Genomic DNA, 17,001 nt, shown 5'->3' on the forward strand with positions numbered 1-17,001 from the left:
GGCGCAGAGCTGGCACCCCCATCCTTCCGGAGCTGGGCTCTGGGTCGCAGTTCCATCATCTCCCAGGAGCCAGCACTCGGGTCATTGAACAGAGACCCTCTGATGGCTGCCGAGCCAGCAACACCGGGGACGGTTCTAAGCCCACGGAGCTCCACTGGACAGGGCCTGAAGCAGGGCAGCCGACACCCAGCCGACACGGCTCAGAGGGGTGCGGTCCCATTTGTTCAGAGGCCCTGGCGTCCCCAAGGGCTGGGCCTCCTGCCTCGGGCCAGACTCATTGGCTCTGAGCTCTGAGGGCATGGAGGCCCAGGTGCCTGACCTCTGTGTGTCCCCCACAGCACGGCCACCACCCCTGGACCTGCGGAGCCTGTCCACCATCCGGGAACATGCGGCACTGAGCAGGGCCCGCACTGTGCCCGGGTGAGTGCAGGGGTGGCTGGGGCAGGCATGGGGACTGGGCCAGGAGGCCCCTGGAGGCAGCGGGCAGAGGAAGCGGGTCTGGAAGGGGGGCGGGAGCCCCGGGGCGGCTTGAGCTGGCCAGCCCTCCCAGCAGCTGGAAGACATTGCTTGAGCCTCGTCTGTTTTTTCCCTTAGCAATCGAAGCAGCTTGCTCTCTCCAGACAGAAATGGCTTCGGTTCCGCCAGGTTCTTTGCCAGTCCTGCTCCCAGAGAAGAGGAGGGGAGCTATATGCGCATGGTAACCCTGGCTCTCGCCGCGCTCACCCCAGCCCGTGGGGAGGCTCCCTGGCTGGGGATGCTGCTTCCAACCCGGGCTGCAGGCAGTGGGGGGAGGGAAGACCAGGCGGCTGTATTCCAGCGCAGAGGTTGGCCTGGGTATGCCACTGCCCGCTGGCTTCTGCACCCTGATGGGCCCACTGGAGGGGCAGTGCGGCCTGGGCTGTGCTCGCTTTCACCTCTTGACCCATTAAGGGGTCTGGTCTGTGAATCTGACACCTCTGGTCCGCACACGCAGAGCAGTAGGGGAGACTGTACTTGAAGGACATCAGAAGTGATGGGGTTTTGAGGGCGCGGCCCTGCCCTGTCCTTAGGGAGCCGCATCAGGGCCGTCTGCCCGGCTCAGCAGGTGGACACTGACTCATGTCCGTGCGACCTTCCCAAGGCTCTTTTCCACTTAGTAAGGGCCCTTGGGAAGCCTCTAGAGGAAAACTTGCTCATAAAGGACATTGAGCCGCTGGGCTCCACCCCGTAGGACAGACAAGGGAAGTGCGAGGACACAGTGAGGCCGCGAGTGCCCTGGCCTCGGGCAGGGTTGCTTCCCTGTCTGAGTTTTCTGACTTGCTGGTGAACGGTCAGGCCGGGCTGAGGCTACTCCTCTTCAGTCCCGTCAACTGCATGCGGCCTTGTAGAACGCGCAGAAGGAGCAGCACCACCCCTCTGGCTTCAAGCTCTGTATAGCCAGTACTTCTCAGCTTTGAGACTCGCGGTGCGCACGTCTCAGTCCTGTGACAGTGCCCTGGGCTTGTAAGTGGTGAGCACCGGGACCTCCCCGCACCAGGGCCTGGGCTCTGACAGCTCCCCTCACTGTGGTGGTCTCTGCCCCAGGAAAGGAGCCAGACAACATCGCCCAGTATCATGCCGTGTCTTTGACATTCATCCCAGTTGTTTCATGTGGGTACCTGTCCCCTATCCAGAGGCTTGGATAGTGGCAAGTTGTTTGGCAATCATGAATAACATTGTTAGAAACATCCTTTACAGGTTTTGGGCAGTATTTTCCACTGTAGCAAAATAAAAATCACAGATCATTTGCCATTCTACCCTTTTTCGGATGTACAGTAAAGTGCCAGCCACTGCCTTCACGGTGTGCAGCCATCTCCAGAACTTTCCATCAGACCCGGGTCCCCTCTCTTCCATATTCTGTCCTTCTGAATCTGCCTGTTCTGGGAACCCCCGGGACTGGGCGGGCTCCTGGACGATGTCCATCCTTTTGTCTGCCTCCTCCAAATGCAAGCTTTGCCCACAGCGCAGTGTGTGTGACCATTTCGTTAAGACTGACCTGCACTCCCTGGTGTGGCTCTATCACGTTTTGTTTCTCCATTCATCTGCTGACAGCCATTTGTGTTGCCAAGCCATTTTATATTCCCACCAGCTGGGCAAAATGGCTGCATCTTTTCTCAGCATCATCACTAACACTTGTTATTCCCATTTTTTAAAAAGATTTATTTATTTATACAAGAACCGGAGTACAGGCCAGAGGTGCGGGAGGGTGAGAGGATTCACCAGAAACAGAGTGGGGAACAGAACAGGCAGACTGGCCGAAATACACTGCTGAGGGGAGCAGCGGGCAAGACAGGAGGGGTCTGCTGCACCATGTGGGTATCTCACATGCCGGCTGGGATCAAACCCGTGCTGCAGAGGCTGTGGACAGCTCCACAGTGCTGGGCTCAACTGACTGAGCCACCAGGGAGGCCCTGTTATTCCCATTTTTATAATCGCCATCCTATTAGGTGTTAAGTGCTTTCTCATTTTGCTTTGTTTGCATTTCCCTGGTCACTAGTCAAGTTGAACATCTTTTCATGTGCCTATTGGCCATTTGCAGACCTTGATTTGGTTATTCAGAGTTCCTTGAGATTTCTTGAGTTTCAAGATGGGATTTTTCTAGTTTTGCAAAAATGCCATTGATAGAAAATGCTTCAAATCTGCAGATTGATTTGGGTTTTTTTTTTTTTTTAAAGATTTATTTATTTATGCATACAAGAGCTGGGTACAGGCCAGAAGTGGGCGGGGGAGGGGTGAGAGGATTCACCAGAGACAGAGTGGGGAGCAGAACAGGCAGATCCACTGAAATACACTGCTGAGGGGAGTAGCAGGCGAGACAGGAGAGGTCTGCTGCGCCATGTGGGTTGCTCCCTGGCTGGCTGGGGATTGAACTCGTGCTGCAGAGGCTGCGGATTGCTTCATAGTGTGGTGCTTAACCCCTTGCGCCACCAGGGAGGCCCTGCAGATTGATTTGTATAAGGCTGACATCTTAACAATATCAGATCTTCCAATCCATGAACATAGGATGCCTTTCCATTTATTTACAGCAACTTTATTTTCTTTCAGAAATGTTTTGCTGTTTTCAGTATACAGTATACAAGACTTCGTTGTCTTTGTTTAATTTTATTTCTAAATGTTTTATTCTTTTTGATGCTATTGTAAAAGAAATTGTCTTCTTCATTTCCTGTTCAGATGGTTCATTGTTAGTGTGGAGAAATGCAACTGAATTACTGATTTTGTATCTTACAACCTTGCTATATTTATTTTCTGTGTGAAACCTTAGAGTTTCCTGCATATAAAATCAGGTCATCAGCAAATAGATTATTTAGCTTCTTTTCCAGTTTGGGTGCCTTTAATTTCTTTTTCTTGACTAATTACTTTGACTAGACTTCCAATACCTTGCTGAATAAAAACACCATTAGTAGGGATCCTTGTCTTGCTATAAGAAGTTTTTGTGTGGACATACTTTTCCACTTTTCTAGGGCAGTGCTTTTAGCTGGGGTGACTTAGGGACATTTGGTTCCCATACATGGATTGGAAAGGGTGTAGGAAGAGTTCAGGTATGCTGCCGTGCACCCTACAGATGTATGCCGACCTGTTGTCCTGCAACTGCTAAATTCTCTTATTAATTATAGGAGATTTTCTTTTAGAGATTTGTATTTATTTATGCATATAAGAGCTGGGGTACATGCTAGAAATGCAGGGGGTGAGAGGACTCACCAGAGACAGAGTGGGGAGCAGAACAGGCAGACTGACTGAAATACACTGCTGAGGGGAGCAATGGGCGAGTCAGGAGAGGTCTGCTGCACCCTGCGGGTCAGCTCCCTGGCCGGGGATGGAACTTGTGCGGCAGTGGCTGCCGATAGCTTGATAGTACTGAGACTTAACCCCCTGCGCCACCAGGAGATTTTTGTGTTGTGTAGATTTCTTGGGATTTTCTGTGAAGTGCTTCCTTTCTATCAGCAGGCTAACACTTCCAGTACAATGTTGTTCAGTGTTGAAACCATTTAGTTATAATGTTATTCTTTTTATGTGTTGCTAGACTTGATTTACTCGTATTTTGTTTAGGATTTTTTATCTGTATTCCTGGTGGGTCTTGAGCTGTGGGATTTTCATGTGGCCTCCAGGAGAGTGGCCATAGCTTGGTAGGTCTTGATATCCAGGAAAGGAAGTCCTCCTGCTTTCACTATCTTCCTCAACTTTTCTTTGGCTATTTTCTATTCTGGTACAAATTTTAGAAAGAATTTCTCAATTTCTACCAAATGAGGAAAAAAGAAATACCATTCTCCACAGGAAAGGTGGCACATTGGTAGGCAAGGGACCACAAATACCCCTCCCTTCAATATGAATTATCTTAAAAAGCAGAGACAGTCTATTTTAAAATGAACCTATTTTGAAAGTCCATAACTCAACTGACACGAGAAAGGAAGTGGAACCTCTGGGAGCAAACATGTTGAGAAATAACAATCTCGAGAATCACCAGGAATCACAAACGACTAAATCAGATAAGCCATTATGGACATATTGGATATTGAACACGAAATAATTGCTTTTGTTTCTATGTCAAGAAAGAAGAGGAGATGAAAGTCAGACTGAGTAACAATATATATTAAAAACTGATCCAGTGGATTAGAAAACAACCATTTAGCACTTCTAGGTATAAGAATAGGGATGGAATGAGGAACTCACAGCACATGAGTTAAGAGACTAACCCCAAGTCGTGGTAATGGCTTAGTGAGCTAGAAGAGACTTGCGAGGAAGTTAACTGCTAAGCCAGAAGGAGATAAAAACACAGCAAGTATGAAAGGAAATTGACACGGAAGATAGTAGGAGTAGGTCAAACATTTGTCTAGCACTGCAGAAGGAGATACTAGGAAAAGTGGGAGAGAAGCAATATGTGAGGGGACAGTGACCCACTTTCTCACAATTCATGGAAGATGCCAAGCCCCAGAGACTTCAAGGCCGGTCCACTGTCAGTGGCAGAGAGTGGGCGTGTGGCTGTTCAGAGCATATTTTCTTTCTTTCTTTCTTTTTTATATACAAGCACTGGGTACAGTCAGAAGTGCGGGAGGGTGATTCACCAGAGCCAGAGCGGGGAGCAGAACAGGCAGACTGATGAAATACACTGCTGAGGGGAGCAGCGGGGAGACAGGAGAGGTCTGCTGTGCCATGTGGGTAGCTCCCTGGCCGGGGATGGAACTCGTGTTGCAGAAGCTGCAGATTGCTTCATAGTGTGGTGCTTAACCCCTTGCGCCACCAGGGAGGCCCCTCAGAGCGTATTTTCAATTTGGCTATTAGAAAATTTTCATTATGTGCACAATTCATTATTTGAAAAAATAAACCCCACAAAAGGAAAATGAATAAAGGCAAACATAAATTTACAAAATAAGCAGCAAAGTTAGATAGGGTCAACACAGACCTAACTGGTACTTTAAACTTTTCTCCCAAGCCTTCAAGCACTCATTTTTTATTTTTTTAATTAATATTTTATTTTATATAATTCTTACATCATTTTTCATTTTTGCACAATGTATGCATCATCATTTTGGTTATATTCCCCATACGATTGCACCCCGCCCCCCTTATTTTGACCCTAGTCCTTCCTCTCCCCTTCCCTCCGCCCCACTCCAGTAGTGTGTCTCTGGTTTATAGTTGCTTGTTTTTTTTTTTTTAATAGAGGCATGTTTTATTTATTTATTCATTTGTTTGTTTGTTTATACAAGCACTGGGTACAGTCAGAAGCGCGGGAGGGTGAGGGAATTCACCAGAGCCAGAGCAGGGAGCAGAACAGGCAGACACTGCTGAGGGGAGCAGCGGGCGGCAGGAGAGGTCTGCGCGCCAAGTGGGGCCCTCCTCCCGTGGCCGGGGAGCAGCCGGGGATCGAACCAGCGCCACAGAGGCTGCGGGCAGCTTCACAACCCAGCGCTCAACCGCTGCACCACCTGGGAGGCCCTATAGTTGCTTGTTGATTTTGATTTTCACTTTGTGTTAATTAGTCTTTCTCCTGGTCCCTTATTTAGGTTTTCTGAATTCCTGCTATGAGTGAGACCACCTGGTATTTTTCTTTTTCTTTCTGGCTTATTCCACTGAGCATGATCCCTTCCAGCGCCATCCATGTTGCTGCAAATTGCATGTGTTTTATCTTTTTTGACTGCTGAGTAATATTCCATGGTGTATATGGACCACATCTTCTTGATCCAGTCATCTATTTTTGGGCATTTGGGTTGTTTCCAAAGCTTAGCTATTGTAAACAGTGCTGCTCTAAACATAGGGGTGCAGGTGCTCTTTGGAATGGATGTTTCTGTGTCCTTTGGGTAAATACCTAGGAGTGGAATTGCTGGATCCTATGGAAGCTCTATGTTTAGTAGGTCCAGAAATCTCCACACAGCTCTCCATAGTGGTTGGACCAGTTTGCACTCCCACCAGCAGTGCAGGAGAGTTCCTTTTTCTCCACACCCTCGCCAACATTTGCTGTTGCTAGTTTTTTTAATATGTGCCATTCTCACTGGTGTGAGATGGTATCTCATGGTGGTTTTGATTTGCATTTCCCTGATGACAAGGGATGGTGAACATTTTTTCATATGCCTGTTGGCCATTTGCATTTCCTCTTTTGAGAAGTTCCTTTTTAGTTCTTCTGCCCATTTTTTGACTGGATTATTTTGTTTTTGTTGAGTCTCATCAGCTCTTTGTAGAGTTTTGTGATCAGTCCTTTATCATTAGTGTTGTGCAAACACTCATTTTTTAAACGATTTATATGTATTTATTTTTGCATACAAGAACTGGGGTACAGGCCAAAGGTATGGGGGTGAGGCGACTCATCAGAGACAGAGTGGGGAACAAAACAGGCAGACTGACTGACTGAAATCCACTGCTGAGGGGAGCAGCGGGGAGACAGGAGAGGTCTGCTGCGCCATGTGGCTCACCTCCCTGTCTGGGGATAAAATTCGTGCTGCAGTGGCTGCCAATAGCTTCGTAGTGCTGAGAGAACCCCTTGTGCCACCAAGGAGGCCCTCAATCTCTCATTTTAATGCTTGCTTAGGTGGCTTTTTCAAAGACTAAAATTGAACATAGCCAAGTAAGGACAAGTAGTGAACACAAACATGTGGTGTGAACCGTGTGCAGAGGGAATGGCCGTGCATGCCCAAGGCCAGCATGGCGGCGGGAGCAGCTTCCTACCAGTGAATCTGGAAACTGGTGGAAAGGGCAAATTGTCAAAAAAAATTAAAAAATGACTTAAGTAGAAAAAGAAAACCAGAGCAGTTTTACCAGCACTAGAGAAACTGAGTCAGAAAGGAAACTTTTCTACAAAGGATCATAAGCACAAACAGCTTTACGGACAGTTTCTATCAGAACGAAGCGACCATTTCATGCTCAGAGAAACGCTGCCAGGGAGTGACGGCAAAGGAGAAAAGATGACCTGGCCTGTTTATAAGGCTGGAGCTACCTGATGCCAAAGCAGAGACCGTCTAAGCCGGGAATTATAGGCCACCTTCATTCATTTGTGTGGATGGCATAATCTTGTGGCCAACCAAATCTTGTATGTGAATGTTCCTCATGGAAGCGCTTCCCAGAATACTTCGAAAATGCCCATCAGCTGATGAGTAGGAAGCTGAGGCGAGTCAAAGCCCACCGTGGAACACTGGGCAGCCAGCCCCAAAGTGATGCCCTGAAGCCATGTGTGTGCGCTTCGGAAACCCAACAGCCAAAGCGCAGGAAGTAGGCAAAAGTGACGTCAGACAGGCTCCCTGCACTGGGAAAGCCGGACTCATTCCACCAGAAATATATTGAAAACCTGGAGTGAAGCCACTAAGGGAAGGCACATCCTGGGCATGAGAACCATTTCTGAGTCCATGCTGCAACCCCCGTTTTCTAGAACGTTAAGAAGCCGGTCAATTGAGTGTAACGATCGCAAGATATTTCTCTGGGCTATTTGAGCCGTCCAAGGGGCAGGCCCTAGGTCCTGACAGTGGGGGTTCCCTCCGCAGAGTGCTGGGGCATCGCCTGTGAGAGTCAAGCACCAGCCGTGCACACGAAGCTTCGGCTCAGCCTTGGGTCTGTCCCGCTTACGGAAGAGCGGCGCAGTGGTTTCGTCAGCCAGTTCATTAGCCAGCGTACAGATTGGAGGAAAGAAAAACTGCTCGGGGGAGAAAGCTTTCTTTACAAAAATCTATTGTTCCCAGCATTGTTAGAGAGATGACCTATTACAGCCCTGGATCAAGAGAATATATCCGTAGAGCAAACACTTGAGCAGATTACAGGATAAAAAGGATGTCATTATCTTCCAAAAAAAAAAAAAAAAAAAAAGCAGTCATTTTACCAACAAATGCAAGAAAGGCATTTGACAACTCAGCATGTACTTGTGGAAAAGAAGTTCACAAATGAGGAATTGCTGGGGTTTTCCTTAAGCTCATAAAAATGAGTTTGCAGAGAATTAGATGTAGTAGACACTCGGTGCTTAAATACTCAAAATGTCCCTTTAGGATCAAGTTCACAGCAAAAAGGACCTCTTGACTTGTCTCCAGCATTGCAGCTGAGGTTCACTCCATGACAGAGAAGGAATTAAAGAAACAGAAAAATAAGAAAAGGAAGAAAAAAATCTGTGGTTATTATCAGATGAAATGACGGGCTCCCCAGAACACCCAGAATCATCTCCCTGGAAAGCAGTGGAGGAAAATCAGTTCAGGCTGGATTATTACTGAGATGTGAAGGGGAAAGGTTTGTAACTGTAGGAGAAAACCGGGGAACAAGTGATGATGTTGGCATAGGGGAGAGAGCCTTAAGGCGCACAGGGCACGAGCAATGTTTGTCATGAAACATGGTTTGTTCAGACAGAAAGAAAACACTGTAGAGCCTGCTGGCTGCTTGCGCATCACATACGACTGTGCCCCACTGGGGGTGAGGAATGTGGCCGGAGAATCAGGAAGACAAGTGGTTCTATCTAAAGATTAGCAAAGAAAAGGAAGCAGCCTGCACAGACAGTTCTCAAGAGGGAAATAAATGGCCCTTGGCCACGTGAGAAGGTGGCCAGTTAATTCATTGCTAATCAAAGTGTAACAGGGGGGTCCCCAGGAAAGGGGGAGGTTCCAGGTTTCCTGCTCCACCCAAAAGGAGGGTGGAGCAGAGCAGGGAGAAGAAGCTGCAGAGGAGACTGAGGAAGGAAGGAAGCAGGATGGAGCCAGAAGGAGACCTGGAGGAGGCGCATGGAGCCGAGAGACGCGTGAGGAAACTGCGCCTGCCTTCTGGTCGTGGACCGGGTGACACAGACGTGGGGGAGACCCGTGGGGAGGCGACCATGGCAGCTTTTAACTTGATTTTGATTTTGCTCTTTTCCTTCCGGGCTTGTCCGGTTGTTTCTGACCCTTTTCTGCGGGTCCCCACTGGAAGATGCTTTAGACCTGTGGCAGGCTTTGGGGCCTTGCTCTGGGCCAATCCCATTTGGATGGACTTTTACCCACGAGGAGACGGGTCACTTTGGGTGCTTCATTTAGAAACTAGATTCTTTGCCTTTCCTGTGTTGTTTCCTAATTGTATTAAAGTTCCTTCCCATCAAAGTCTCACGTTTTGTGTTGATGCGGCGGATGGCAGAACCCTATATAGAATAGGCAGGTTTGCAGGGTTTGGGCTGCCCCTCTCCCTGCCCTGTAACAAAAGGGCTAGGAATCCAAGCACCCCATTCAGATGCCATTTTACCAGGATCGGGTCAGAGACATTTTAAAAGTCTGAAAATACCAAGCAGTGGCCGTGATGGACCCTGTGTGACATGGGGCTGGTGTGAGAGCAACCCTGTGGAAGACTGTGCAGGAGGCGCACGCACGGCCCCAGCAGCTCTGCTTGCAGCCACACACCCATAAGGGCTGCGCAGGAGCACGGGTGCTTATTTGCGCCCGCAAACTGTCAGCAGCTCCAGTGGCCGTGGTGGTGGGATGGTTAAGTGAACCAGTAGAAGTGGACATGATAGGGCCCACGAGTTGATGTGCGTGATGACGCTCATGGGCTCTCATAAGCCATTCAAGGTAGTCGCCTCGAGAAAGAGAGGACCCCATCCTGAGCCTGGGCGGGTGCCTGAGGGCACTTAAGTTGGCAGCACCTAGTACACAGCACGCTTGTACGCGTGTGGGCACCTCTGCTAGAATGGCACTGAGCACGGCTGCAAACTACCACGGTTACTTTCATATAGCACGTTGCTGGGGGAGATGTTGCCTGTTGCCACACCGATGGTCAGGCTGGTGCCACATGGAAGCCAAGCGGGTGGCACTGCATTTCAAATGGCAGCTGTCACATGGCAAGCTGCCCTGGCACAGCTCTGTGCCCAGACACCGCTAAGCTGAAGCTGAATTCTGTGATGTTGGTTCCTAGGAGGAGCACAGAGCAGCCAGCTCTCTCATGTGGACGAGGACCTGTGGCCTAGATTATCTAGCCCTGGATTTCAACTCTGCGTCGCCAGCCCCTGCACAACAGGTAGGTGGGACTCGGTGTCCGAGACTACCATAGGATATACCACTTCTGTTTGCCCTTCCTGATGACTCCAGCATACACATTCTCTTTGGAAATTCCTCGAATTGCACATACACAGTGAATGGCGCACAGTCAGCCCTCGTCCCACTCCAAGACAATGAAGTGCTGGTGTCTCCCTCCGGGCTGCGATCTTCATGTGCATGTGCAGAATGTCTGCTGTTTCCATGCCTTTCCAAACTTGGACCATACAGCTGATAGAAAAATCCTCAGGGAGACATGGAAGCGGGGGAGAGGGCACCCGGGTGCAGGTAGGGCCTGTTTAGGGGATGAGGACTAGCCCAATTTGGCTATACGCCAGGATTTGTAAGGAACCAGCCTGGGAGGGCTTGTTCGGCAGCTTGTGCTTTGCACGGCACCCCCATATTTACAACAGGAATCAGGGATCCTAACTGCTCTGCTGAACCCTGCAACTGGCTGCACAAGGTGTACAGGGTGTTCCATTTTGGGCATGTGTGTATATGTGTGCGCAGGTGCATGTCTTGCACATGGGCATAGCACGCAAGCACACGTGGATATGCACATGCCTGCATGTACGCACACACACACACAGGCATGTGTATATGTGCTCTTATGCACACACAAGCAGGAAAACAATCCCGAGTCTCACATACAGAGGAGTGAACGCCCACTTCTAAAGCTTTTCTCCCTAAAACCGTGAAGTAAGACACCAGATGAGCGAGGCTGGCAGCTGGGGAAGGTCCGGGCGGCAGCACTGGTGCTACCCCATCAACACCGACCACCTCTAGCAGTGCTCATGAGGCAGCGTGGGGCAGCCCAGTGCCCGATGTCCCAGGTCACCGTGCTGGAACAGCAGCCCCCTGAGGTGTGGAGCCCCTTGGCCACTCTTCTTTGGTCAGGTGCTTGGACACAGTGGCAGGGCATGGAGGTGGGAGTGTCTCTTCACATGCACGTGGCACAGAGGTGCTTCCAGGCCCACAGGGCAGGGCCACATGCACTGGGCCTACTGGGGTGCACTGGAGGCCCAAGTGGTGCAGTTCCACGTCACGGCGGGCTTTCTGTCCCCCCCGCAGAAACTTCTTTCAGAAGAGCACAGAGTGGACTACGTGCAAGTGGACGAGCAGAAGACGCAGGCGCTGCAGAGCACCAGGCAGGAGTGGACGGACGAGAGGCAGTCCAAGGCGTGAGTGGTGTGGCGGGCGGTGGGGGCTGCGGCGCTTCGCTCTGCGCCAGTGGCCACCCGGCCCAGGGCCAGACAGACGCGCAGGCTCCCCGTGGGCTTGGCGAGAACGTTTGGGGGACAGGACCGTTGGACAGGTGGGATGGGGACCAGTGGGGATGGGAGCGGGCCTGGAGTCGGCTCCTGGCCTCTGCTGCTGGGGGACAATGCCACCCACGATGGGGCTGGGGAGGGCTCCTTCTAGGCAGGGGGCACCAGCAAAATTGAGACTTGCAAGGACATTTTCCCTGAGTTTGCCTAAAAGCCTCTGCTGCGGCATGTTTGGGTCTCCACGGTCAGTCATCAGTTGTCCCTGGAGACCAGCCCTGGGAGACCGGCCCTGCCGTGGTGGCCCCGTCTGTCCTCTGCAGAGACCAGTCCTTCCCACGCCTGGAAAGCAGCCGGGCATGTGCACGTGTGAGCACAGCCACTGCCCGGGGCTGTCACGTGCTCGCCTCCTCCCTTGAGGCCTGGGAAGCAGGTGTGGGACAGACTGTTGCCCCCACTTTGAAGAAAACTAAAAGCAGAAGTGGGAGCCCTTTGCCCAACACCCCCGGAGCCCAGACCCCGAGCGCCACGCCCACTGTCTTGCTTGGCCTGCAGGGACTTGGATGAGCGCGCGCCGCCTGGGCAGCCTTGAAGCCACGGGGGAGGCTGTGCAGACCCGCAATGAGCCAGCCCCCAACTCCTCTCCCCTTTGTGGTCATCCACCAGGTGCTGTTACCCTTGAGGGGATGTGTGTGCAGCCAGGGTTTCTGCGTTGCTGCGTAGGGTCCCCCCTCCCTAAGAGCAGGGTGCAAGCCTTTCCTGGACTGCCTGCTTTCTTAGGAGCAGCCTAGTGTTGCCCCCCTCCCGGAGCGGGGGCACAGATTGTCGCTGGCATTGTGTGCTGGACCCGAACTTTCACGCAATAAACACTTCTGACCAGAAAAACCTGCCAGCCTGCCAGGCAACAGAGACGCGGTGGGTGGTGATGAGGTTCCGAGAGCGCGACACCCCCACTTAACGAGGGCATTGGGTCACCCCTTCTTTTAGGGGGCTCTGAGGTCAAGGGACCCAGAGCAGAGTCTCAGTGGGGCGTGGGGTTTTACTCAATCACCCTTCCTGCCTCCTCTGAGCACCTGCAGTGTAAAGACAGATGTGAACAGCTGGGCACCAGGCAGACCTGCCGCTCCGGGGTTCCCACATGTGGGTGGGCCAGGCAGGTCCGGGGCATCAGGGTTACCAGTCCCGGGGCTGTGGGCTTTGCTGTGGCGTGTTGGGGTTCCAGACCGCCCCCAAGGGAGGGAAAGTCCAAGTCTGGGCAGGCCATCGAGGAAGTCGTCTTGCCGCGCCCGCGCCAGGCTGGAGACACCACAGGGGACACGCGTTGGCTGGTGCCGCACGCGAGTCTGACTCGGCTGACCAGGACCCCGGTCTGCAGAGCGTCTCCCGGGACACGTTGCCTGCGCAGAGCAACACACTCGCGCGCTGTCGCTTGCATGGAAGTCATTCACTTGGGATTTGTTTTAAATGACTTCGCCCTCATCCTAGGGCTGGAAATAAGCAGCTATGTCCACCTTGTAGAGAACTGCAAATGGACAGTTCCGCAGAAGCGTGACGATTTGGGGAAACTACCTCAAAAACAGGTAGTTTTGAGCTGGCAGTGGCACAGATTTCTGAAAACAGAAGTGAGAACGATGCTGGAAATGCCTCATTTTCGGCAGAGATATTCCATGTGTTAATGGGACTAGAATTTTCACCAGGGGCTGACGTCAGCCGCCTTTTTTCTCTAAGAAAATGATCATAGATACCATTCTTTCTTTTTTTAAGAGAAAGTAATGAGATGCCATTTGGAATTTTATTTCAAAAGCAGTTTGCCTTGGTTCGCTAGCAAGAGACAAAAACACAAGTCTTCTGTACGTTAGTGACGACAGTGATCACAGCAGAAAAAAGATGAGTCAGCGTTGCGTATCCCAGCACCATCCTAAGTCAAGTGAATACTGTGCAGGGAAGAACTTTCTAGCAGATTTGGGCCTCGCCGCAACAGGCAATGCCTTCCATCTCTTTCCGTTAGCAGATTCCTCCAGATCAGGGGGTGTTTGTGCAGGAGGCCAAGGAGCTACGCTGTGTCTATAGATCCAAGTCAAACGAAGCTGACCCCCTCCCCCCGCTTGGACCCGACTTCCTCTTCTCAAGGCCTCTTCACTCCTGGTTTTGAGAAATTCACGTGTTTTCACTGTGTGGTAATCTGGCATCAATAAAAGTCTGTTGAAGAGGAATCATGACTGACGTGTCCTCATTGAAAGGATGACTGGTACAATCACAGAGTGCGTGCAGACAGCCAACGGCCTGACCGATGGCCCGTGAGGCCGCTCACAGCGCCCTGCTGGGGGGCCGGCAGCTGAGCCCATCTCGCGTCAGCGCCCAGCTGCGAGGCGGGCTGGCGAGTGCAATGCCCAGTGCTGACGGCGCACACGCACAGCCTTGCCATGACTGCACTTGAGAGACAGCCCGGCCTGCCCTTCACCCAGCAGGAGTCTCGTGCCACCCCGGTGCCGGGGCAGCGGGTCTCAGCCATGAAGCAGCCAGGACGGCGGTGCACTCGGGACCCAGGTCTAGGGGAGAAAGACCAGAGAGAGGATAGAGCAGACCTCCTGGGGCAGAGGGCGGAGCCACACAGAATTCCCTGCCCCCTGAGCACTTTCCCCCAACGGTGTTAGTGACGCCTGAAGGGCTTGGAGGCCCTGACTTCCCAGCATCGCCTTTAATTCCCTTAACACTAGATGCCTGTTATGATCGTTCTGTTACTTGAATTGTGCCACTTATTTTACACATTTATTTAAGTTTTCATTTTCTGCAGCTGAGAGCTCGTGTCATCAGCGCAGGCTGGACGGGGCGGGGGCAGCCGTGACAGAGGCACTCAGCACAGGCGCGCCCCTCACAGACACAGGCTCCTTGTGTAGCCCAGTGCCACTGCAGAGGCTCGGGGGTGTCATGGGGGTGCCACAGTGCTAGGCCATGGGATGGAGAGCCTCGGGGACATGGTGAACCTTGACTTCACTGGGGAAGGCCGGACACTGCACAGCCTGCGCTCCCTGCTTCACAGACCCCTACTGGCATAAACCAGCGGCCCTTGACTGGGTCTCAGTTTCACAGTCAAAGCCTTTTAGTGGGGCCTCCCTGGTGGCCTAGGGGTCAGTGTCAGGCTGTCACCACTGTGGCCTGAGTGCGATCCCCGGCCAGGAGGCTCACCCACATGGCACAGCAGACCTGTCCTGTCTCCCTGCTGCTCCCCTCGGAAGTACACCTCAGATCCACCTGTTCTGCTCCCCACTCTGTCTCTGGTGAGTGTTCTCACCCCCACACATCTGGCTGCACCCCACTTCTACACCAAAAAAAACCCCAAACCCTCTATTTTAGTAAGGCCTTTGCCTCCATGAAAAGGAATACCACATAACTATCTGAATGTCTTAATGTCCTCCTTTGGGCTTTTTTCTTTTTTTTTTTTTTAAACTAAGTTTATTTATTTTTTTATAGAGGCATGCTTTATTTATTTATTTGTTTGTTTGTTTGTTTTGTTTATACAAGCACTGGGTACAGTCAGAAGCACGGGAGGGTGAGAGGATTCACCAGAGCCAGAGCGGGGAGCAGAGCAAGCAGAAGGACCGAGGTACACTGCTGAGGGGAGCAGCGGGCGGCAGGAGAGGTCTGCGCACCAAGTGGGACCCTCCTCCCGTGGCAGAGGCGCAGCCGTGGATCGAACTGGCGCCGCAGAGGCCGCGGGCAGCTTCACAACCCAGCGCACAACCGCTGCGCCACCGGGGAGGCCCGCTTTTTTGTTTCTTGACACTTAATTCATCTTCACAGGTTTTGACAGAAGTCAGGATAGCAGCTTCCTCTATTGGGCACATTATTGATTTTTGGAAAGGGGCATGAGAGAACTTTCTGGAACAATGGATATGTTCTGTTTCTCAATCTTGGTGGTGCCTCTACGGGTATATACGCATGTAAGCATTAATAATCTGTAAATTGAATATATCTATACTGCATGTAAATTACGTCTCAAAGAAGCAATTAGCACAAAGAGGTAAAGCTAACCTAAGAAACAACCATAAAACACAGTAGAGGAAATGCCAGGAAAACATCTTATGTTGGATGTGCAAGAGGTTCAGCAATACACAACAGAAGAGCAACAAAGCTGATGGCAGAGCAAGTGGACACGCCTCAGCGCTTTTCTGGCCTTAATGAGGATTTGCCCCCAACAGCCCAGAGCTGGGACTAGCTACCGGGGTACATTCCTGCCAGGTCAGGCCTCAGTCTGCTGGAAGCAAGAGGAGGGGCAGACAGGTAGCGCACTCAGGCTGCCATGGGGGCCTCTGTTCTCAGAATGGGGCCGTGAAGGGAGCTGTGCAGGGAGTCTGCTGGGCGAGGGACCAGCTCTCGGCACTTGCACAGGCAGCTCAGACAGCACAGCAGCTTGGCCAGCACGGTGGGTGTTTAGAGCTGCCTGACAGAACGTGCCCAGAGCAAAGGGGGGGGGGTCAAGGACTGCAGGGCCCGTCACCAGAGCCACTGCAAGGGCAGGGTTGCAAAGCACAGTGCCCTGTGAAGAGAGAGTCACCTGCACTTCCTCCTCGGCCTGCAGTCGCCCATGTCACATCACTTAGAATACCCAGATCCGAGAGGCAGAGCAACATGGCGGCAAGGAGTCGCTGCGAGTAAGATCTCCCATTAAAAAAAAGTTAATAGGGAGGAAAAGCGGCAGGTCCCAGTGAGTACTGGGACACGGAAGATAAACGGACGACTCCAGCAAACTACACGAAGAAGAAAGTTGCCATAAAAGAGGACTAGAAGGGAGGAAAGCGCAGAACCCTGCTCCCCTCCCCCACCCACAGAGTCGGCACTCTCCGACCAGCAGAGAGGAGGAAAAAACAAACTAGAACGACCAACAAGAACAAACTACGCAGCAAGCGGGACTGGGAGTGGAAAGGAACTATTTCAGCCACCACACCCCGTGAACGGGAGCTGCGGAGAACCCTGCAGGATTCGCAGCTGCGGTGAGCGAACGGCTCCGGGGCGCCATTAGAGAACAACAGAGACCCCTGGATGAGACCTGCACACAGCCCCGGGCCGGCCGGTAAGCTTGCGCGGAAAAGCAGCACGCTTGAAAAGCAAACGCGGATCGGAATCGCAGCAGCCCAGGTCCCCGCGCCTGCGACCTAGGCTTGCGGGGAGACACGCGGGGACCCTCACTGAGGTGAAAGTCCCTCACTGAGTAATCAGGAACCAGGCACCCAGGCACGGGAGCGGGGTGCAAAAGGCGCCATTCC

General features: G+C 51.9%; 1 protein-coding gene across 1 annotated transcript in view; it reads left to right on the forward strand.

The window, feature by feature from the left end:
• The window catches only part of GAB3 (GRB2 associated binding protein 3), a 46,419-nt gene extending 32,475 nt beyond the window's left edge, over positions 1–13,944 (forward strand). Inside the window, exons 8-12 of the mRNA XM_054695947.1 lie at positions 339–420; positions 595–697; positions 10,354–10,455; positions 11,544–11,653; positions 12,293–13,944. Coding sequence (XP_054551922.1) covers positions 339–420; positions 595–697; positions 10,354–10,455; positions 11,544–11,653; positions 12,293–12,329 — 434 coding nt within the window. The 3' untranslated portion in view covers positions 12,330–13,944. The remainder of the gene's footprint in view (positions 1–338; positions 421–594; positions 698–10,353; positions 10,456–11,543; positions 11,654–12,292) is intronic.
• The last annotated feature ends 3,057 nt before the right edge of the window (positions 13,945–17,001 follow it).

Source organism: Talpa occidentalis, unplaced genomic scaffold, assembly GCF_014898055.3.
Source record: "Talpa occidentalis isolate TD23 unplaced genomic scaffold, MPIMG_talOcc4v2.1 talOcc4.15, whole genome shotgun sequence".
NCBI classification, from domain to species: Eukaryota; Metazoa; Chordata; class Mammalia; order Eulipotyphla; family Talpidae; genus Talpa; species Talpa occidentalis.